The 23,672-nt window shown below is 39.8% G+C and overlaps 2 protein-coding genes across 6 annotated transcripts in view; both read left to right on the top strand.

Moving 5' to 3' along the window:
* The window catches only part of LOC144090044 (transmembrane protein 266-like), a 43,607-nt gene extending 21,684 nt beyond the window's left edge, over window positions 1-21,923 (top strand). For 2 of the 4 annotated variants that reach the window (XM_077621353.1, XM_077621344.1), the window contains 7 exons: window positions 637-710; window positions 2,231-2,287; window positions 2,871-3,009; window positions 4,219-4,334; window positions 4,707-4,974; window positions 8,874-8,936; window positions 9,371-11,955. In XM_077621353.1, coding sequence (XP_077477479.1) covers window positions 637-710; window positions 2,231-2,287; window positions 2,871-3,009; window positions 4,219-4,334; window positions 4,707-4,974; window positions 8,874-8,936; window positions 9,371-9,843 — 1,190 coding nt within the window. In that variant the 3' untranslated portion in view covers window positions 9,844-11,955. Of the gene's footprint in view, window positions 1-636; window positions 711-2,230; window positions 2,288-2,870; window positions 3,010-4,218; window positions 4,335-4,706; window positions 4,975-8,873; window positions 8,937-9,370; window positions 11,956-18,084; window positions 18,171-21,803 lie in introns of those variants that run through there. The other 2 variants (XM_077621368.1, XM_077621359.1) reach the window with 2 other exon arrangements.
* An 86-nt stretch (window positions 21,924-22,009) lies between these two features.
* Window positions 22,010-23,672, top strand: part of LOC144090089 (insulin gene enhancer protein isl-2a) — a 30,102-nt gene continuing 28,439 nt past the window's right edge. For both annotated transcript variants that reach the window (XM_077621415.1, XM_077621409.1), the window contains exons 1-2: window positions 22,010-22,160; window positions 22,469-22,658. In XM_077621415.1, coding sequence (XP_077477541.1) covers window positions 22,103-22,160; window positions 22,469-22,658 — 248 coding nt within the window. In that variant the 5' untranslated portion in view covers window positions 22,010-22,102. The remainder of the gene's footprint in view (window positions 22,161-22,468; window positions 22,659-23,672) is intronic.

Here is a 23,672-nt window from a genome sequence, read left to right as displayed (position 1 = left end):
TGAACATTGTTTTAGACCTATAAAAAAACTGAATATTCAGGGATTTTAATCCAGTTCTTTTTATCCATTTATTAAAAAAAATCTAAATATTATATCTAAAATGGTCCGGCCCACGTGAAATCAAGTTGACGTTAAACCGGCCTGCGAACCAACCCGAGTCTGAAGCCCATAAAAAAACCAGTTCCTTACTCTTACTTTTAGCATCAAATCTCGTAGTTATATGGAAACTACAGCTATAATCTTACATTTCCATTGTGGAAAGACAGGCAAGTCTATTGAACGTATGGGTTGCTCCTTTTTGCATCTGTTTCTAATAGTGCCAATCACACGAGCACCGGCTGTGCAGGATGCCAAACGGTTGATGAACAGCAATGCAGAGACACGATAACGAAGCAGGCATCTTGTCAATGGCAGCAGGCACACATCTCCATTGATTAGTGGCCAACGTTCAGCTTTAATGATACAACAGTCTGCAGGGAATGTACTGAAAGATTAGCACCGTAGGCACTTTGACACCAGAGTAAATGATGGACACGGCAGGCTCGCACGAGTTGCCACTTTAGAAGTGCAACTATTATTTAGTGAGAAGTTGGTGTCTCTTTTGTTCATGGGCCTGCCCGTTTGTTGTTTCTGCAGTTACCAATGCGTTCCAGTTTGCCAGCATCATCCACTGGATCAGTCTCATCATCCTGTCACTTTTTTTTTCAGAGGTAAGGAGAATTCAGCACAATTATTTCCGTTCTCATCTGATTGAAGTGATGGCTTTTTTCACCCTTCCCATGGTTTTCTTTTTCACACTCTTTCTGGAATTTCAAGGCGACAGGCAGCCTGTCCTGTATACCTCCAATTTAGCATGTGATTTTATCACTGTCCGATCAGGCTGTACCCGGAAGGCATTTCGTTGTACCTGTACAATGACTATAAGGCTACCAATTCAATCAATAAACGGCTTAGAAAAAAGCACCCCCGCAGCCCTTATGAGAATAAGCGGCTAGGAAATGAATGAATGAATTACCGTATTTTCACGACTATATGGGGCATCGTATTTTTAGCCGCAGTGTCAGTAACGAGTGCTATTTCTGTATTTTAAACACAAAGGACGCACCGCTTTTTTAGACACATATGTATATTATATATGAATATCGAACCGCAATAGCGCCGGCTACCGCGAGCAGCCCCAGATTCTATTTCCGGTTTCCGGTGCGCAGTGACTGCTGGGATATATAGTTCTTGCACGCTACACCCACACGCTAAAAACACGTTTTTAAAAAGGCAACGGAAGCAAAACTGAGTTCGTTTGTACTTTATTTAGCCATTGTACAACTTACTCACGTCATCATCACCCACAAATCCATCAAAGTCCTAATTTTCTGTGTCCGAATTGAACAATTGTCCAAATTAGTCATCGAAAACCCTGAGTTTTATGCGTTTGTCCAGGCGGCCACAATCCATTCGAAAATAGTAACTAGCTAGTAGGTAGCGTAACTTTTCCGGGAGAAAATTTAAGACTTTTATGTGCGCCTTATAGTCGTGAAAATACGGTAAATGTGCCACAGCCCAAGTTGCACCAAACGGCAATTGGACAAGCCAAAGAAAAGCTTAAGTGAGATTTTTTAAAATTTATTTTACTTTGCATTTTCTGGGGAAAACTTTGATCAGTTGAGCTACAATTGTAGTCTTAGGCATTTAAGACTCAAAACTTTACATTTTTACAGTACTACGCGGAAAGCAGAGAGTTTGACCCTCGGAGCCAACTCCAGTGCAAAACAATTACGCTGAGAGTGCCGGCCTTAATGCCCTCAACCAAACGTTAATTACCATCTAGCCAGCAGGAGCAATAATTGAAGTGGAGTTTAATGAGCATTGGGGACGGGCTTCGAGCAATACGATCCGTCCAAGCGCTTCACTAACGCACGTCATATGTGAAGAGTCTTTCTAGGGCGTTTAAATGGATGTTTAATGGTCTTGGTATTGTCTACTAGTCAGAACGCTTTGTTCAAGTTCTCAAGCGTTTCACTTCATTGACTGCAAACTGTTGTCCAAATGGCCCGAACACATGATGGATTTGCAGGAGCACTTGCGCGTGACCTCTCATGCTAATTGGCGGTCGAATCAATGACGCCAATAAGAAGCGTATCGCCAAAGTCACCGCGTTGGTGAAGTGCAAAGTAGACGTTAATGTGCTTGATCGCATATTGTTAATGTCTTCATTCGTCTCTCTCTACAACAGACTGTCTTCCGAATTGTGGTGCTCGGAATCTGGGACTACATAGAAAACAAAGTGGAGGTACGTCTGGGGTCCCCTTATACTGGATTTTTATCAGTCACTTAGAGGCATATATGGGCAACATTTGGGCAAGTGGTTGAGAACAAAATTTCCACGGTTGTGATTTTAAGTCGTGTTTTTGTCATCATATCAAAAACCAAATCAAAGTGGAATTCAATGGAATGACTATTAATATCAAGTTTTATTTCAAAAGATTGGTTTCTGACACATTAGATATATGGTATCAAACATATAAAGAGAAATCATTAGTCTGTCATAGCACATTTTGTCATTTTTATTGTCATCCATGTATAAGGAGAAATTAACTACTGTATTACAAAAAAAATATCCCTTCATTTATATTCCCTTTCTCTGAATTTGGGGTCAAGATGACATGTCTGTTCTTTGTTTTGGATTTTAATAAATGAAATTGCCCCCAAAATGCGACTTGTACTCCAGTGCAACGTAAATATGTTTTTTTCCCTTTCATTTTTGGTTGGTGCGACTTATAGTCTGAAAAATATGGTCAATCCAACAGTCCGTGCTGGGTGGGGAGGATTAAACCTTATCGTATAGCTCTCAGAAGCCAACCTTATCCCGACAGGTGTTTGACGGCGCCGTCATCGTGTTGTCCCTCGCCCCCATGGTGGCCTCCACGGTGGCCAACGGACCCAGCAGCCCCTGGGACGCTATCAGCCTCATTATCACGCTGCGCATCTGGAGGGTGAAGCGGATCATTGACGGTGAGTTCCACACATTGTTTATTGAGTCATATGCAAGCAGTTAAGTTGTTTGCTGGCAGCACCCACACCCTCCTGACTCCTCCCGGGAGGCCATGAGTAACCTCGTTCTCTCCATGATTATCCAAATTATTTACCATTCAGAGCAATAAAGCTATTGATCATGCCCAAGAGTAATTTGCTGTCACCCGTCTACTCCAGCCTGTATCGACTGTAGGGTCCGGATAAGCACATTCGCGGGGACCGTAATGAATGTAGCGGTTGTTCTCCTCTATGCTAATGCACTCCGGTTCGATATTGGTGTTGAGGTCACCCTCTGCTCGGGCCTCCTGCTGCATGCGGCATCAGCCTGCAAACACGCCACACGGCAACTCTGTTTACACTCGAAAAAGAGTGACCGATTTCGCTCGTCGTAATCGTCAAAATAAACCCTATGTTCTCAACATCGGATGAATGCCTTTCGCGTTTAACTCATTGGCTGTCACCGACAACGATAGGCGTCCAATTCGTTGAAACTGGAAGGACTGGCTGTGAATACTCATTTTTTAGTGCCACTGACGTGAGTGACGGCGCGAGACGTCCTGTGCATTTTGACTGGGAGTGAGTCAGCGAATGAACTGCAGCCAATAAGACATTTGACCATGAATCCATTATTTAATCCATTTGGAGTATTATGTTTTGGCTATTTCCTGAGGTTATTTTAAAAACTTTAATTGGTTTTGATTACAAGATGCGAAATTATTACTAGTATAAATTTAATTACAAAAAACTCACATTAACAAATGATATGTTTTCCTACTGTATATCTAAAACGTTTCTTTTTTTATATTTGTGGTAAAGGCAAAGACTTTTGGAAATTGTTGTAGTCAAATACTCTTATATCTTAAACAATTATGACGAGAATTAAAAAAAATAATAAATAACGGTCATATTTTTGATGAATTAACACCACATTTAAAAAATACATGAGTATGCCTTGTTGACAAGGCTTTTAGCAACACAAGGAATCTGCTTCTCTCTACTGGCGCAACCGTGGTACTGAATTGGAAAAAAATACATCAGATGCAGTGTCTGTTACTATTTCCCCCAAATATTTTAAAGCACATATTTACCGTATATATGTACATATTTATTTTATTTTCACATTTGAACCGCCGACATATAAGTGACTGTAAAAAAAAAAAGCCACCTTTTTTTTTCCTTTTGTTGAAGCTTACGTCCTCCAAGTCAAAGTGGAGATGGAGCTGGAGATCCAACAGTGCGAGAAGACCAAGGCAGTGCGCGAGGAGCAACTGGAGCGTCTCACTCAAATCTGCCAGGAACAAGCTGTGAGCACCTTCTTACGTAAACTGAACGTACGCGTAATTTACAAGAGCTAAGAACCAAAGCAAGACCAAATGATCCACTCTTTGGTAATAAAATAAATGTGAGGATTTCACACTATATAACTCAACTGTTAGTCAATCTGTTGCCAGAAGGGGGAAGCATCGCCATACAGACAGAAATTGTCTTCCAAAAGGCTACTAGTCGCTTTTCTCATCCCTCACATATATTTTTTTGTTCCAATTTTAAAAATCACATTAGCAGAGAAATTGGTCACTTATACTAGTTATGCCTATTATTTTTTCTCACTCATTGCGGTAACTAAAATAAATTAAACGAGTATTTTGTTTTGTTACTCTTCCAATTTCTAAATCTAGTCCTTTCTCCCGCCACCACACTCTGCCGCCTTCATCCTCCTTCCCCTTCATTTGCATTCCCATCGGCCCATCATTGCGCTGCAGTTTGAGATCAGGCAGCTGCGGGCCCACCTGGCCCAGCAAGACCTGGACCTGGCCGCCGAGCGCGAGGCGGCAATGCAGATCCACCGCGTGTGGGCCAAGCAGGGCCGGAATTTCCAGTTTGCGGAGGGTTTGACGCCCGGGGAGTCTGACGACGAGGGCGCTCATCGCAATCCCAACGCCGCAGGTACGCTTAACTTGAGGAATTTTTGAATGACACTCCCAATCCTGCTTTAGATTTCTGTTTCTGGTCATGTCGAGGGTCACTCGGAATGCGTTAATCGAACTAAAATTTACGAATGTATCACTCAGCCGTAGGCACTTCATTTCTTTCTACTCCTTAACACCGTTTTATTGACATACTTTGAAATCCCTTATAAGACCTTGTAAAGTTGATACCTGCTCTAAAACCCTCTAAAGTTGCTGTATTAAAAAAGTGTCAGAAACAGTAGGCCAAAATATTTGCATATTGTAGTAATGAAAGTTTTAGGAGGATGATTACTTTTTTACTCAAGGTTAGATTTCTTGAAATAAGTTTACTCCTCTTTCATAGTTCTTTAACATTAAATTGGAGGGGGAAAAATAAGGGTTTCACAAGGGGCCGAATAGTTTTTCATGGAACTATACGCTAAGGCTTACCAGTAAACGGTTTATGATAACCAGTAATGTGAAGCACTAGCTTTCCAAACAATGTATTTTCCTAACTTGAACTTTTAAACAATGACTTATTCAGAACTATAGTCTTGATATGGCACTTTTTCAACTAATTGACTAAGACGAACAATTCATATTGACAAATGAACACTCAATGTTCATTTGCAATGCAATTTTATTTGAAAGTAAATAAAAAATATACTTATTTTTAGACTATAGTTATCTGGAAAAACTGTTATTTCTATTAAGCCTGCTTTTCTCCATGTTACTTTTGTTACTTGAACGCAGTATGTTTGTTCTTGGTTTCTAATGCAATTTTTAAAAAAATGCGCCTTGTAGTCCGAAAAATCCGGCGCCATTTCCCTTTCAATACAGTCAAGATATAATCAGACCAGGTGGAGCGTTTGTTTGCTCGGAGGTAGCACGACAACCCGGGAGAGAGGTGAAGCATCCCCTATGTGCATAATTATGTGGAACAAAAAGTCCCTGATGGTGGAACATCAGGCCAAGTGGAAGCTGGTGCAGCCTAAACTGGACATGGCCCTGGAGCAGCCTCTCGGCTCCCTCCGTTCTCACACACCACAGCCATCTGACCGCAGGCACACGGGATCAATACAGGGGCAAAGAAAGCTTTTAGGACGTGCTGAACGCCGGGAAAAAAACAAGCGTGTTTTTTTGACGCCGTCACTCTGGGCCCCCGTCGCGCTTCCGCCAATGCGCGGCAAAGGCTCGGGCTGTTTCAGCTACAGAGTGCTCTGTGCATTGGGCCGTGTCGGGAGAGCGCTGGGCTCCTGTCAACATCTGTTCTCATTCACCTGCAAACCGCAATCGGGCACCACAATATTACCCCAAGGGCATAGAGGAGTGGCAAATCTGGCCACGGAATACAAAGTGGGCCTTTTTAAGACGACACGGTGGATGGGAGGAGCGCTCACGGGCCCAAGTTTACTCACCTACGATCAATTTCTTTCTCACCCGAATGATGACGCCGTGGCCCAGAAACAGGAAATATCCCCCGGGACGGAGTCTTATGCCGCCTGAGATAGAAGTACTTAGTGGTGTCACATGGTGACAACATCCACTGTCACTCAAGCACAACATCTGCCCCTAAAAGCAGGTCATGGACCACTTACCGTACTGCTGCCATGCATGACAGCCACGCTTACAATTATGTAGCATTAGCTTTGCACTGTGTCAAGAGATTAATATTTTACAAAGAATAAAAGCATTGAAAGAAGGTGTTATTGTTAAAAATAATAAAAATTGTAGAATCTGAACTACCATTTCAAAGGGGTTCCGTATCTTTTGGTGTTGATTCAAATTAGCCTGGCCAAAAGATGAATATGACAGCTTTAATCTGAATCAGATAGCCTTATTTGTAGTGAAACACAATTATTATGAGTGCAGAAGCATTGGATTCAATGTATGATATTATTTTCTGCCACCCTGCCTGGGCTAGAATAGGCTCCAGCGCCCCCACGACTCTCATGAGGATAAGGAAAACAAATCAAGAAAATAATATCATACATTGAATCCAATGCTTCTGCACTCATAATTGTGTTTCACTACAAATAAGGCTATCTGATTCGGATTAACATGACCGGACGAAAGGTTGCCGGATGTTTGGTGGCCGGACGTTTGGTCGCCGGACGTTTGGTCGCCGGACGTTTGGTCGCCCGGACCCAAACCACCGGCGACCAAAAGTCTGGCGACAAAACAAGGTAAAACAACACGGTCTACGCATCAATAAAAGCCAACAATGGCCCTGAGCAGTTTCACTGAGCGGATATGTGAGTGTATAAGAGTTTGTATGTACATGAGTTGTCCCCTTAGGAAGGTACGTCAGTCAGGGTCTTAACTCCAACAAAACACAATAAAAGTACGGGAAATTTTGAGCCTTTCTTTAGCTTAATAATTAATAGGGCATTAAGTATGACTAAATAATCATTCACAGTTTGTATTTTGGGAATTTGAGCAACAATTTTAAATGGTAATTATCAATAACCTTCCGGGCGACCAAAAGTCCGGCGACCAAACGTCCGAGTACCCAGATTAAAGCCGTCATGGTCATCTTTTGCAAAAGTAACATAAAAATGAAGAATTGGCCTTATTATTCCATGTGGACATAATGTTCCTTTTTTGAAATAGTTTTTTTTTTGTTTTTGCTCATGTATAATCATTGCGGAAATGCTATATCTCAAACCTATTGGAAAACGTGATTTTATTCAATTTAAAATCTTAACTGTAGAATCATCCAGTATGGTGTACGACTGCACTAAAAGGAGCCAGCGTGTCACCTCTACTCTTGCGCAAACAAGTGACAGCTTGATAACCGGGCTGTCTCACCCAAAAAAAAGAGCCGAGAGCCTTTTTATGTATGCCGGACAGCCAATTACACCCCCCGCCCCAACTCACCTCCATCACTCATGTGTTATTAATTGTGCAGCGATTGTCTCCGTCTTGTTTTAGTGAGTGCAATGCCTCCTCTCCGGGGTGGCCCAGGGATTAATATTTTAGAATGAAAAATAAATGAGATTACCCATCAGAGTCTGCAGCAGCGCGTCCCCGGGAGACGGCGGCTTGCACTCAGGCAACTCGCGCTTCGCACTCAGCCGGCAGACAGTGAGCTCAAGACCAATCAAGCGAACACCAGATCAGCGCCATTCAACCACGCACGTCGGCCCCCAACAAAGAGCTCTCGTGCGGCCCCGTTTTTGTCCAGGCGGGTTCAGTCTAAACGGGGCCAGGCTCTGTTACCTGCTGCACTACACGGCTAATGCGCCGCCAAGCAGAGCGTGAGCCTTTCAAGCACCTGTGGCCTGCGGCACAAGCCATCTCTGTCAATATTCCCTTGTAAACACTCCAGGTTAGCTACTACTTTGCAGTGTTTACACTGAAATAGATCAGTTCCCGCAAGGGTGTTCAAGACAATTAGGTCAGTTCGGAGCCCCTTTAATTAGAGCACATGACCATGGCTAAAATGGCAGCCAATCTAGGGTTGCTACAGCAAACCCTGAGGTCCTTGCGAGGATAAAATGCATCATGTACTAGTCCGTTTGGGCAAAATTTGTTCCGGGGTTTATGACAATTTATAATTTTATCAGCGTACATGTAAACAGTAATACCTCGTTTATCGCGGTTCATAGGTTCCAAGACCTGCCGCATTGTAGGGAGTATTTCTAGGATGTGGGAGGAAAACCCAAGAAAGAACATCCAAACTTCACACAGGGAGGACCAACAGGGGATCGAACGCACGATCCCAGAGGCAGATGCGCTAACCAATCATTTGGATCGGATTAAAGAAATGATGTCCGTAGCCAATGTCATCCACGACCTATGACAATGATTCAGCGGCGTGCAATATATTTTAGCTGTAATCTTTTGGGTGTGTTTTATTTCTTTTTTGCCTCATGACTTCTTGATCTTTCCTAGATTTAGTTGTACGTGATGATATGAACAACTACATCAGCCAGTACTACAGTGAAGCAACTAATGGTGAGTCATTTAACACTGAAGCATGCTTAGAGTGAAAATATAAAGTCAAAATTTGATTTTTTTTTCTTCCTTAATAAGTAGAAATATGAACATTTCCCATTTAAATAATAGAACTGACAAACAAACGGTGGCCTTTTTAATTAGGTGGAATATTTTAAAAATCGGTTCGAAAATGTTTAAGTAGCAATCAATTGTAAATTTAGTTTGGAGATGAAGTTTGGTAAAAGTGCTCTTGAGCATTGCTTAAATTTCTGCAGCATTCACAAATGTGTCTGTACCCCCCACCCCACCCCCCAAAAATGGATTCGTGCTAATCCTGCTCTCGATGCTGTTTCGGCAACAATGGACCGACTCCTCAGAAAAAAGCTAGCAAATTCTAGCTGGAACAAAAACAAGAACTGATTGTTCTTCTGACTTTGTTTTTCCCCTTAAAGACGGCAGGTCTTGCGGCTTAGGGACTCGTGGCGTCACCACAGCCGCCATCGACGTCCACCTCCCGACCAATCACATCCATCCCACCCCCCCTCACGAGCTGAAGCTCAACTCCAGCTCCCGCCGATGCTGCGCGTCTTCCCTCACGGGCCAGGGTCCGAGCACGGCGGTCAGGGAGCTCCTCTCGTCTCTATCCGAGGACTCCTGCCTGGCTCGGAAGGGCCTGACTGTGGACCCGGTCAACCTTAAACTCCCCAGTCCCACTGGCTCCGAGAAGGCCAGCCCGGAACTGGACAACAGAATAAGGGTGTTCAATCGCAGGAACCACCAGGAGAGGCGGGGACGAGGTTGCGTCCTACTGCAGACCAAACCGCTCATTCACCTGCAGGGCGGCGCCGCGGAGCCCTCGCTGGAGGAAAAGTACCTACTCTTGGGTCCGGCAGACACGCCTCTCGGCCACATGTCGGACACATAACGCATTTTCGTGGGCACTGTGTGGGAAAGAAACACGAAATGCCACGCTAACTGCCGTGTCATCGCCGAGCATAGCTCAACTGCTGCGCATTGTGCGGGCTTAATATGCAGTGATGTGTTGGCGACCCCTCCTCCAAAACCCCACCCCCCACAATGGCCCAGTTCGGGTGCATTTGGCTGCAGCCCTAAGTGGTTCTAAAATCGTCATGTCTTCCCTGAAGACTTTGCATTCCATGGTCCTCCATGAAGGTTGTGATGAGAAATACCCACATTTATAGTCCGTAGCACAAACAAATCCAAATAAGCCCCATCAAGATGGAATTCAGAGATGGGCGGAAAAGTTGGGGCGATTGAGGAAAGTGGAGTACAACCACTTGTCTTAGTTGGTGTCGAAAGAAGCACAACAGCTCAGGGTGTACTCACACTAGGCCGTTTGAAACCCCCCAGCCCCCCTTTTTTTACAGTCGGCCCACTGACACGCTTTAAGGGAGTGAAAGTGTTCGTGCCTGTTTATTTCAAATATTTTAGCAATTTCTACAATGCAAATTAGCAATTGCCATACTATAGTTCATTGTGTTATGATCTTGGTGGGGACAGTGCATCTTGTCCAGATGAAGAGTGAATTGATATTTATGGCATTAAAATTGCTTTACAAAAAGATATAATACAAATAATATTTTTGGCCATCAAACATCGCCACGGGAACCAACCGGCGGTCCCCGTTCATTTAAAGAATAGTATTTGTAGAAGTGGCTGGTACAGATTGTAATGGTCTCAAATTAATCTAAATGACTACAAATATGATAGTTTGCCAAGAAAAATATTTCTGTAATTATATTGCGATGTACTTGGACCAGAGGTGGTCAAGCTATGGTCCGCGGGCCAACTGTGGCCAATTTACGAAAATGCTAAATATGGCCTGCACAAAAAAACTTAAATTCGACCTCTATTCTTCTGCTATGACAGAAGGGAAGGCTGGGAAGGCTGGAATTGAGTGATCATATTTCTCTGCCATTGGCATTGATAGATATCCAAGCCAATTTGACTTGGGTGGTCGCAGTTAAAACTATCGAAAATGAATACATTTTAAAAATGCATTTTTTTACCCAATTTTTATCCTCTGTTTGAACACCTCTGTTTTAGAGACTTTGTGAACAATTATTTCGTCTCATATTCTAGTTACTAATAACCTATGATAGTAGTGGTAACATAAATCACATGACCTCACGTAACCTTGTGAAGTTGGATCTATTTGTATTGCCATATATGGTTGAATAAAGGTTTAGAGGGGCATTGGGGGTTATTATATATCAAGTATGATTTCATAATCCTAGGATTGAGGTGTCAAGTGGGCCACAAATCCAAAGTGAGTACATATATCACCCTCTCCTCAAACAGGATTAATCTGATACTATTAGAATATGGAGACTAGGTCATCTCAGATGAACTGATCATTGATTTACCCGATAGTCCAATGTGCATCTCTTGTGGACTCGGGCGTGTTATCCAACACGCTCCTGATCAGGATTCGTCACTTTGAACTGCTTTTCGACGGCACTGAACTTTTTACTCATCAAAACCAGCAAAATGGCCAATTATAGGCCTTCAATCCAAACAAACATGCTTTTCCTCAAAGTTGGAATTCCCAACAGGTGAAATGAGGGAATCATTCAACAGCAGTTATTTGTTTTGGATTTCTATGATCAATTTCTCTTCACGGTTATTTCCTAAAAGGGAACATGACTGGATTTATTTGCAGTGAATTTTTTGTATCAGTTATTTTTACAACTTGTGTCGTTGGAATCGTGACAAGAGTCAATGCTTCAAGTACACAATTTGTTGTTATAGTTGAAATTGATCATTGGAGATTTGATTGAAATCAAATGTTGCATTTTTAGATAAGGCTGATTCTTAATAAAATGGGAACGTTTGGAGTGCCATCCTTTTAAATAGCGAGCAAATTCTTTTGCACTAATGTTTACGGACTGTTTTGTAAACTTGATATATACTCGGGGGAGACTGGGGTGGCAGCCAGGGGTCATTTCCAATGCAGCTGTTATCCTTTGTTGGAAAATAGCAAAATTAAAATGTTAGTATTTCCTTAACTGCTCTCTGTTTAATTCCTATTAACTATACACACATTGTTAAACAGAAGTATTAAAGAAACAAAACGACCGTACTTTTTGGACTATAAATTGCACCAGCCAAAGAATACACAATGAAGCCGATGAGTTAATACTGTAGTCTCAACCCAGGTTTATTGATTCAAATTTGGTAGATTTGAAATAATAGCCTTAGTAATCCATTCATGAATAGTAATTTGCAATTTCAAAACAATTTCACCAGAGGGAGCCCTGTTTCCAAACGTACGGTTAATTGTTCCTCCTGCTCATTATGACCATGTCGCTCACTTAGTCGATTAACATCAGCTCCTCTATTTGTATGCACTTTTAACAAATGTGAATTATTCATTTCAAGACGAGAAGAGCTGTCACAACAGGCGCTAATTGGCTGACTCATTGCGGTTATGTAGTGAGATTACTCCTAATTATTGCCTCATATCATTAATTTACACGATAAACTGCTGTAGCAATTTGCCTATATGGATAAACATGAAAGCCAATTAAAAATGAGCAATCCTCAACATCAGCCAGTGTGTTAAAGTGGACTTTAAGGAAAGTAAATAAATAGCTCTTACATATTTTGAACAGTCCACCAAGCATATGCATAGCTAGGTTTTTGTGACATATTTGCTCTCCGTCGCCTGATTGGATCCTTTTGAACTGTGACCTGCCAAGGTTTTTCCTTGTGAGTAATTCCACAGAGGCAATGTGTCAATACGTATGAGAGGCTAATGCCCGACGACAACGCCCCCTAAAATTGCTTTGGGGACGCAAAGGGCGCCGCTTGCTGTCACGCCAAAGCTAAGCTATGAGGATGAACAGTGACCATTAGTGCTTCATTATTGACATGTTTTAATCATGGCACATGGGGAGTTACTTTAGCGCCATTAACATTACATGATCATTCATGAGAGGAAATATCTTGTTTTGTTCTTCGTTTATTTGATCATAATTGTAATAATCATCCGTTTAAAAGTCTTGGTTTGCAAGTTGCACAATACTTCTCATCATTGACTATTTGATATTTTATTATAGATTCTGTGAAACAATTATTTAAATCCCAAAACTTAGTTTGACACTACACTGGCCTATTTTATTTTATTTGAATTTAATTCACAGCCTACCATATTTATTTGCATATAAGTCGCCCACGCGTATAAGCCGCAAACTGGAACGTTGCCTTGAAATTTTTGAATTTTACAATTTCTCATGTATTTTTTTTCTTGAATTTCATTCATATACGTCAAAATTAATTTAGTTTAGCATTTTATCTGTTTATCTTTTCACTATTTTGAAATAAATGACCGTATCAGCATTCGGTTGCGTCATGACGTCACGGCGCACGCAACAGTGCCATTTTGTCGTGATGTCATTGTGTCACGGCGCCGTCAATTTGCAGTTTTTTTGCATGTCGTGATTTTATGCGCATATAAGCCGTACCCTCGATTCAGTCACCATTTTTCTCCGACAAAAGCGGCTTATATGCGAGTAAATACGGTAATTGTTTGAAATTTGAAATCCTAACTTTCATCTGAAACCCTAATCCTAACACTTTTAACAATTACATTGTCAATTTAATTTAATAAATGCAAAAGACGAACACACATTAACCATATATAATGTCCACATGCCTTTTTAATTCAGAAGTAAACATCTGTTGATCATTTCAACAAAATGTTTTGATTTTCAAGCTTCCAGCAGATCACACATGGAATAAATACTTTTGCAAAAATAGAACACAGTAAAAAAAATGTATCGCAATAGCTTTTACTGGAAAGCGTCCAACTGAGTATATTGTATGTAAAATTATACATGATTTGTTTGGAATGGGAGTGCGCAGTGGAGATTTTTTTTGAGGTTGTGTGGCTCAACAGCTGCTTGTGTGCATTTGAGTGGGAGAACAAAAAAGAAAAGTCTTATGGAGGACAAACAGAGTGACAGATTGAGAACACGTCTCGCACATAGACACGGCCATGCTAGAGAGGGAAAAAATACGACTGAATTATACATGGCGATTTAAAAAGCTTCTCAGGTTCTCCTTTTGAAGACATACTTCCTAAGTGCACATCTTTCCCAACAAGTGTGCAACGAATCCACTCTGGAGACTGTTGCCATGGCGACTCACTGTTGTTGTTGTTTTTTCTGGATGCCTGCGATGGCTCTCGGGTTAGAAAGTGGGTCAGTGATCGGAAGAAATGCTACAAATCGGAGGTGACCGGCCTTTGGAGAATTAGCTTGTAGAAGTTGAGGGTGGAAAGGTTAAACCTTTCATATACACAATTGAGGATTTAAAAAAAAAAACATTTTTGGGTTGAAAAAAATGTTTTCTTGACACTCGTATAGGACATGGGTCTCAATCCTGCGGCACAGGGGCCAATTGGGGCCCACGGCACATTTTAAAACTCCCATTTGACATCCAGTTGTAGTATTTGCGTTGCTTTCAAAAATAATGTATTTACTACAAATAATTGACCTTTATCCATCCATCAGTACCAGTGAGTAACAGGAAAAACTATTGGATGCTATTTTTTTTTTACATTTTTTGAGACGGTAAGACATGTCTCAATTAGGGTTAGGTCATTTTGGTTTTTTATTGATGGGAAATTTAAAAAAATATATATTTTAAATGAATTCATTAATAGAAAGATTGAAGAAAGAAAAATAGTAACTTGAAACGAAATAGGTGAAAAGGCCAGGAAGATAAAACTACAGGTATATATAATTCTAAATCAAACGTATTTTAAAAAACAAATGTAATAAATCAAAATAAATGAAAATTTAATTTCTACTAATGGAAAAGCTTACCGTTTAACCAATGAGCAACGACAAAGCTTAAGTTGATCATTCTCATCCAAACAATTATCTTATCTTTATTTCTAAATATGCCCAATTTAATGAAGTTGAATTCCATTAGAAGAACAAATGGAAAAAAAATCAAAGAGTTGTTGTTGTTGTTGTGGCACGTGCCAGGTCATGTGATAAACATGAGCTGGCGCCCTCCTGAGATCTTAATTAAACGATCTCCTCAACATTAATTCAGCGATCCAACTAGTAAGCGTGTACTTTTACGCTTGGTTGACGACGCGACGGCTAAATTAGTGAACATTTCGGAGGAAAAAGCACCGAAACTCTGTGGGGAAATTGTCATCCATCAGATCTGGTCTTGTTTTTATCCTCTCTATCAGAGCCGATCTACATATTCATATTCAATAACCATGTTTACTTACATGAATATACAATGGCCATGTTTGGAAGACATGTTCTGGAAATTGAATGAAGGCACACCTATGTGCTCATTTATTTAAAGCAGCAGGAAGTGCTTTGTGATGAAAGTGGGGTTTGAGTCAGGGTTTTCTCATCATAATTTGATTCGTTCAAATATTATATATATCACACAAACTGTAAAAATTGCTGCGATGAGCCATCTTGGTCTCAAAATTGATTTAAATTGGATAAATGTGTCGGTATTGCTGTGGCTACGTTATTAGGCATTGATTTATTTATGATCATGTTACTTTTTCTTGCAACTTTGAAAGGTTTAGTTGTAGTCAATTTGCCGCTCTAAATTAAAAAGGTAGTATATTTGTGTGGATTTTTTTCTTTTGGAAGTTTTATTTGAATTTTCATTGTTATTTTTTGACTCTATACTCTAGTGCGACTTCAATATATGTATTTTCTCTTCAGTGTATTTTCTTTGGTTGGTGCGACTTATAGTCCAAAAAATACAATGAGTTAAATGCAAACTTATTCCGATGTCATCCTTTTAAAGATTGTGTGCACTCTGTGTCCCCTTAAAACTGAATAGGCTCCAATATCTGCGTTCTTTTGCGACACGAACTTCAATTTGTGACGCGTTCGTCTTCGTTTGTCTCAACCTCGGGCTCAATCAGTGTCTCAGCTCGGTCTGTGGGTGCCGTGAGTGGGCGTATATGTGTGTGTGACGGGGTGGGTGCTAGGTTGGGGGGCCTGCAACATTTCCATGCCACCTCTGGGGAGTCGCACAGCAATCGCTCTCAGCTAAATGCACTCACATATGAATATTTCAGTACAATTTAATGTTGCAGCTACAGCCCCACTGGAGCAGAGCATCAATTTGTGAACACAGTTCTGCTAAAGTTAAAAGCCGGGCCAGATAATACACTATGAAAGCCACTTTCAATCCAAAGAGACACCCACACACACACACATACACGCACACGAACCCCCCGAAAAAAAGCACTCAGTTGGCCTGCTCCATACAAACTCCTTCAGAGTTATTTTTTGGGAAAGTGGCAGTAGTTTGCCAATATTTGGGAGGATGCGCGGCGAAAAAAGCCGGACAATTTGCCAAGCTTGGACAGTTTTCCCAGAACTTTGTCTGTCAGGCATTTTCCTGCAAACACACACTCTTGCACATGTTTGTGGCGCACCTGCTGTCTTGTTAATAAGATTGATAATGTCTCTTGACACGGCCACACTTCCCGTCAGGTGTGAGAAGACGAGTGACAAACAAAAGACGTGCCACGCTTCATCAATGGACAACCCTAACCAGGCAAAAAAAAACATGGCCGCCCTTATATTGGGCAGTGACAAAATTGTGACTTTTATAAACTAATTTCTGGGGTGTCCAAACTATTTCTCATTCTGGTCAATCAAATTCTCTGGAGGCATTTCCAAATCACTTCCTTATGGTTTTGGGTCATTTCTAACACTTCCTGTTGCTATTTGGGCATTTCTAGGTCACTTCCTGTTGCTATTTGGGCATTTCTAGGTCATTTCCTGTTGCTATTTGGGCATTACTAGGTCAAATCCTGTTGTTATTTGGGTATTTCTAGGCCACTTCCTCTTTATTTAGGCACATTTTCATGTTCGTTGTTTCTATTGATTTAGGCATTTTCAGGATATGTTGATTTCAAGGCCTTTATTAGTCCCTTCCTGTTGATCGTGGGACACTTTAGGTCACTTCGAGTTCATTTGAGGGCATTAGCACATCACTTCCATGTCGTATATGCATACCTGTCAACCTCTGCCGATAACTGCCCTTATAAATGAATATGATTCCCCTTACAAACCCCCAAAAAACCTTACAAACACCGTACGAGTACGGTGTTTGTAAGGTTTTTGGGGGGTTTGTAAGGGGAATCATAATCATTTATAAGGGCAGTTATCGGCAGAGGTTGACAGGTACGTAATATGCAACTTATAGTTCACTTCGTGATTATTTTGTGTAGAAGAAGCTTCCATTGGTTGTGGCAAAATCACAGCTGTTGCTTTTTTGTCTCCCTCGCTAAACATGATGTGAGATGACAGAGTCATAAACATGAAATTAATGCCATCCCTCCCTGTTACCAAACAAACAACAGCTTCGCCACGATGAGTCGGACGGGAATTGCTGAGCGATGGCCTCGTTGTGACGGCTGCAAAGTTTATTCGCGCCGATCGAAGTGACAAAAGCTTCCCGTTGGAGATGCTCAAAAAGTACAAGGCAGGAGCGCCAACCAACAAGACAGCGCATTTGTAAACCAAAGCAGGAGTTTGACAGTTACACTAATAAGGTAATAATGGCCGCCTCCACAATGCAGCCTTGCCCTGAGGTGCCAATCAAAAATTAATCCTAATTATCATGTGAATGCTGCATTAAGTCCGCACGTGTGATGAATTATGAATCGGCAACATGTTTCTCCTTTTACAATGGAATCGGAGGGAGAAGTCAAAAATAAGGATTATTTCACCGGAAATCTTTGCTTGATGATTAGTGTTTACATATTTTGATGCCTGAATGTTGATTTATTCTTATTTAAAATAAGGTAGGTCTTAATGGTAAGATCTTTTCTTCTGTAGTCAATCTTTTTCATGAATGAAATCTTCACCTTCAATTGATTTATATACAAATCTGTCAACTGCTACTTGATTTACTAAAAACACATTAAAATGACTTTTAATGGGTTTTTAGAGATTTTTAGTTCTGAAAAAAAATCTCCTGCATGACCTCCTAATATATTTTTCAAGAAAAAAATACTAGATGTTTACTGTTTTAGAAAAAAATGTTAAATATTAAAACCCACTAGTATATATTATAGCATTTATGCATGAATTATGATTTTTTTTTTACCCTGTTAAGGCATTTATCTCATTGACAGTGCTTGATGTCCAATACATTTTGAATGCAAGAGGACAAATAAGTGATCATCAGAAGGATGTGGACGTCTATCGTCGTCAATGGCAGGTTTGAACACTATGGAAGCGGAAAAAAAATCTACTTTCGAGTGTTACATGCCATCATAAAGAAGGTGCATTTCTGTTTTTATTCATCTTAATTTCATTAATTTCGCTTTTTACAACATTGTTTTAATTCATAACCATTTATAAATTCATTTTAAAATAGTTCAATATTCATCGTTTTTTAAATTATAACAATATTTACCGTATTTTCACGACTATACGGCGCATCGTATTTTTAGCCGCAGTGTCAATAACGAGTGCTATTTCTGTATTTTACACACACAAAGGACGCACCGTTTTTATAGACGCAGCCAGGCATGGCAAAACATACAGCAGCTTAAACATACGGACACACGCTAAAAACATGTTTTTAAAAAGGCAACAGAAGCAAAACTGAGTTCGGTTGTACTGTATTTAGCCATTTTACAATGTACTCACGTCATCATCACCCACAAATCCATCAAAGTCCTCATTTTCTGAGTTTTATACGTTCGTCCAGGCGGCCACAATCCACTCGCAAATAGTAGCTAGCTAGTAGCTAGCGTCCATGCTTTGTAAAGCTGTGTTGATGCCGATCGCCAGGCCACAATCCATTGGGTGTATTGACAAAAGAACTATATATCCCAGCAGTCACTGCACAGTACGTTTTTCTATGGGAAAATAGTAGAGTCGGGGGCTGCTTGCCGTAGTTGTGAGAGCTGTAGAGGATGGTGTACCCTATTAACTGATTTATTTTATTTTATCGTGATAACAATTTTAGTATTGGTCCATATATAAAGCGCACTGGATTATAAGGCGCCCTGTCTATTTTGGAGAAAATTTAAGACTTTTATGTGCGCCTTATAGTCGTGAAAATACGGTAAGTTTTCTTTATTAATAAAAATGAGTCATTTCCACTCTTACGTATTAAAGGTCAACTTTTGAATAGCTGTCCAATGTCAAAAGGGTTAATTAATATTGGTATAAAAATATCCTGCTTTGTAATTTGAACGGTAAAACTTTTCGAGCTATATGACATTCAAAGTCTGCACAAAAATAGTTCATAATCCCTACATAAAAAAACTCACAAGTTTGCCAATGTTTCAACTTTAGTTTCTTGTCTGAAAATCTATTATCAAAATTTACATTAATTTAAACAAATTCCAATCCTTTTATTGTTACCTCCTTCAATGATGCTGCTACAAAAAAAAAAAAAAATTACTACAGCGCACCCAAACAAAGCTGCCACATGTCAGACAGATGAATTAAGAGCAAGGGGGTGGCGTCGGGGGTCATTGGAACCAGCCGAGCCAATCCCTGATGTGTGTGATAATACAATGAAGGCAGACTGCCATCCCAATGTAAAACATTGACGAGACAATGTGGCAGTGCAGGAAAGTTGAGTCAAGTGGCCTGGGACTCTCGCACATCCGATCGAGTCCAGTGCCAAAGTTTAAGTGGCCGATGGGAGCCTCCCATGCATATTTCATGACGTTAATGGCCCATCAAAGCTTGATTAGACATTCTTTTGGGAGAATTGTCATGTGACTTGTCCAGTCAGCCCATTGGATGACGTGTTCACTATCAAAACATAACAATTTTGTGTGACTGTCATTTAGAAATGACAGAGTAGTACTTGCGACTTGACTCTTTCAGTTTCTTTTGTTTTTAGATCATAGCAACAGCAAACTTCATATCTAGTGTTATAATGGCGTTGCACCAATATGAAATAAGTTTATCAATATTGGGGAGTATTAAAAATTAACTTGGCAATTCTGCAATGTACGCTTCGAGTTTCGACTTAGCTAAAATGTCTGCTGTTTATTATCCATTAATGTTAATGGCAGCCCAATGGTTTGGGGAAAAAAAAAGAAAAAAAATATTCTTCCTCTGGCCGAGATACACCCTCTCACCATTTTTTTTTCAAAAAATGTCAAATTAGTTCCGTACCAAAATCAGCCAATACAACACAACCTGGCATTAGAATCGATATCGCGTACACACAAATTAAAGAGTGAATCTGTGTAACTTTTAATTGATATTAGGCACAATTGCAGTGGCACGCCGCAGTCGTCTTAATTAGAGGAAAAGTAGTCATGTTCAGTTATTCCACGCAGCTCCATTGGAATTGGCTGTAGTCCCTCCAATGCATGCAAATTCAATTGTAAGACCATTACAAATGTGAACTGACTAAATGAGACATGACTTAAACACATTACAAGTCTCAGGAAATCCAATTTATTCCACCTTCCCTCACCTGATTCATCCTGAAAGTCTAAATTCATTGGGATACATGCAACTTTTTTACTGTATACTTTTTTAAGATTAATGACCAAGACTGACTTTCCAGAACATAAAGTACACCTGCATTTTTTCCCAGAAATGCCTCCTACTTTTTCTACAACATTAACATTCATTTTAAAATGTGACCAACTTTTTGTGGCAAAATTGATCTGAAGTTCACTAAACATTTCATACATGTAAATACTGTATGCATACTAAATCAAAGTTATTTGTTAGCAAATATACTGTCTTAGAAACACTGCACATTTGACATGTGCATCTAATTCCCACACATTCCTTTTGTATTGCAATAAATATAATTTGATCGCTCATTGCAGAGTAATTTAGCAAAAATAAAAATACTTCAATCCATATTCCGTTCTGTACTACAACATGAAATTATCTCTCGACTTGTAAAAATAGCAACTGAGTCAAGAAAAATGTCATTCAAGAGCATACCACTGTTTGCCAGCCAGATGTCAGCATCCAGCTAAATCTTGAACACTGTAGTTGCCATTCACTCCACTAGATGTCGCTCTTGTGCAAATGAGTAGAGAGTGAGGAGGGGGGTGGGGGGCTAGCATGGACTGTGGGGACATTTAACTGACAAACTAGTCATCTTTTTGACATCGCAATTGCATTTCCTTAATTCAAATGACCTTAAATTCCCCATTTTAATACACACAAGTCCTGCTCAAGGTTAGACCGTCAATTCTGTAAAAAAAAGTCTACTAAAATCATAATAACATGATTCATCGCACGGAGAAATGCAGCATTTTTGAAATGTTGCTAAATATCAATTATATACTGGCTACTATGTGTTTCCCACAACACCATTAATAATTCATTATATGCCTGTATAATGTGCCGACATTAACCGGCATTATCGAATACAATTAATTCCATCCCCCCAAAAATGTGGCATTATTTTAGCTTAACAAATATGTCTGGATTTTGAAGCCACGTGCTCCTTTAACTCACCTGAAAGTAATGAATTTCACCTCCTCACCCCAAAAATAATAATAATAAATAAATCACACTGGTGGGACCTAAACTAAAACCAAGGTCATTTGCATATAACTGCATTGCAAAACAAATAATCATTTCAATATTGCAAACAAAGAAGTTTTAAGGGCCAAAATGAGTGATCATGCAGTGATTGAAATATTATAAAATGTGAAAAAATAATTATAATAGTAAGCATCATGTGGATGACCTACCTCCCAAAAAAAAAAATCAAATTTGTTTAAATATTCGTTTCTAATGTAAGACTAGTAGTTACCATGGTTAAAAATATAAAATTGCTCTTAAGTCTATTTAAAAAAATTACTTATTTATTTTGATGAAAAAAAAGAGTGAAAATGTATGTTTTCAGGCGACTTGGAGGGTCCTTCTCGGACCTGCAGACGTCATGGCTGCAGCGTGTGGGACCCTGCAGCCTCTTGGCTAAAGCCCCCTCCTCCCCCCTTCCTCCCCCACCTCCCCCCCTTCTTCCTCACTCCTCCTCCGCCTCGACGTCCTGCCTGCAGTCACTCGGGGTTTTGGTCCAAGTTGTGCGGGAGGCAGCCGCGTGAAGGGCCGCTCACTCACTCACTCACTCACTCACTTACACACTCCTCACACACCATCTTTTTTTTTTTGCGCCCCTCCAGCTCACCCCTTTAGCCGTCCTGTATGGTGGATATTATTTTCAGCTCTTCTTTCTTGGGTGATATGGGGGATCATTCCAAAAGTAAGTACAAGGGACGCCTTTTATATCTATCTATATGTGTTTTTTTTTTTTTTTAATCAAGAAGCATGGAGCGACATTATTCCAAATGATGCAACAAGGTGTTGCTTTTTAATGCAGTGTGTCTCATTTTAGCTGGTCTACTTGGGATGTGGTGCATGCATAAAAAATGTGCAGATTGCATAGGAATAATAGCAGAGGGTTCCATTATGGAGGAAATCCAATGGAATGAAATGAGTTTGTAAATGATTTTTTTTAATTATTATTATTATTATTATATTTTTGCTAATGTGCTCATGTGCGCTATGTAGAGAAGCCAGGATTCGCCATGTGTGTGGGATGCGGAAGCCAAATCCATGACCAGTACATACTGAGAGTCTCCCCGGACTTGGAGTGGCACGCAGCCTGTCTCAAGTGTGCCGAGTGCAGCCAATACCTGGACGAGAGCTGCACTTGCTTTGTGCGGGACGGCAAAACCTACTGCAAAAGAGATTATGTCAGGTAGTGCAGGGGACGGGGAGAAAAATAATAATAATAATAATAATAATAATAATAATAATAATAATAATAATAATAATAATAATAATAATAATAATAATAATAATAATGTCAGGTATTGCAAGGGAAAAATAAATGATAGTCATAATGTCACGTATTGCAAGGGGAAAAATAAGAATAACAATGTCAGGTAATGAATAATAGTGTCAGCTATTGAATAATCATGTCAGGTATTGCAAGGCAAAAATAAATAGATAAATAATAATAATCATCATAATGTCAGGTATTGCAAGGGAAAAATAAATAGATAAATAATAATAATAGTCATAATTTCAGGTATTGCAAGGAGAAAAATAAGAATAACAATGTCAAGTATTGAATAATAATGTCAGCTATTGAATAATCATGTCAGCTATTATAAGGAGAATAATAATAATAATAATAATAATAGTCAATGTCAGGTACTGCAAGGAGAAGAATAACAATGTCAGGTACTGCAAGGAGAAGAATAACAATGTCAGGTATTGAATAATAATGTCAGGTATTGAATAATAATGTCAGCTATTGAATAATAATGTCAGCTATTGAATAATCACTTCAGGTATTATAAGGAGAAAAATCAGAATAATAATGTCAAGTATTGCTAGGGGTAAATATAAGTATAATAATGTCAGGTATTGGAAGGAGAAAAATAAGAATAATAATGTCAGATATAGCAAGGAGAAAAACAAGAATAATCATGTCAAGTATTGTAAGAAGACAAATAAGAATAATAATGTCAGGTATTGCATAATAATGTCATGTATAGCAAGGGTAAAAAAAACAAGAATAATAATGTCAGATATTGCAAGGGGAAAAAATCATTATCAATAATGCTAGTTATTGCAAGGGGGTAAATTTTAATAATAATGTCAGGTATTCTAAGGGAGAAAGAATAATAATAACAATAATAATAATAATGTCAGGTATTGCATAATAATGTCTGGTATTGCAAGGGGAAAAAAACTAATAATGTCA

The sequence above is a fragment of the Stigmatopora argus genome, chromosome 2, assembly GCF_051989625.1.
Source record: "Stigmatopora argus isolate UIUO_Sarg chromosome 2, RoL_Sarg_1.0, whole genome shotgun sequence".
NCBI lineage: Eukaryota > Metazoa > Chordata > Actinopteri > Syngnathiformes > Syngnathidae > Stigmatopora > Stigmatopora argus.
This window is presented reverse-complemented; position numbering and strand designations above follow the sequence as displayed.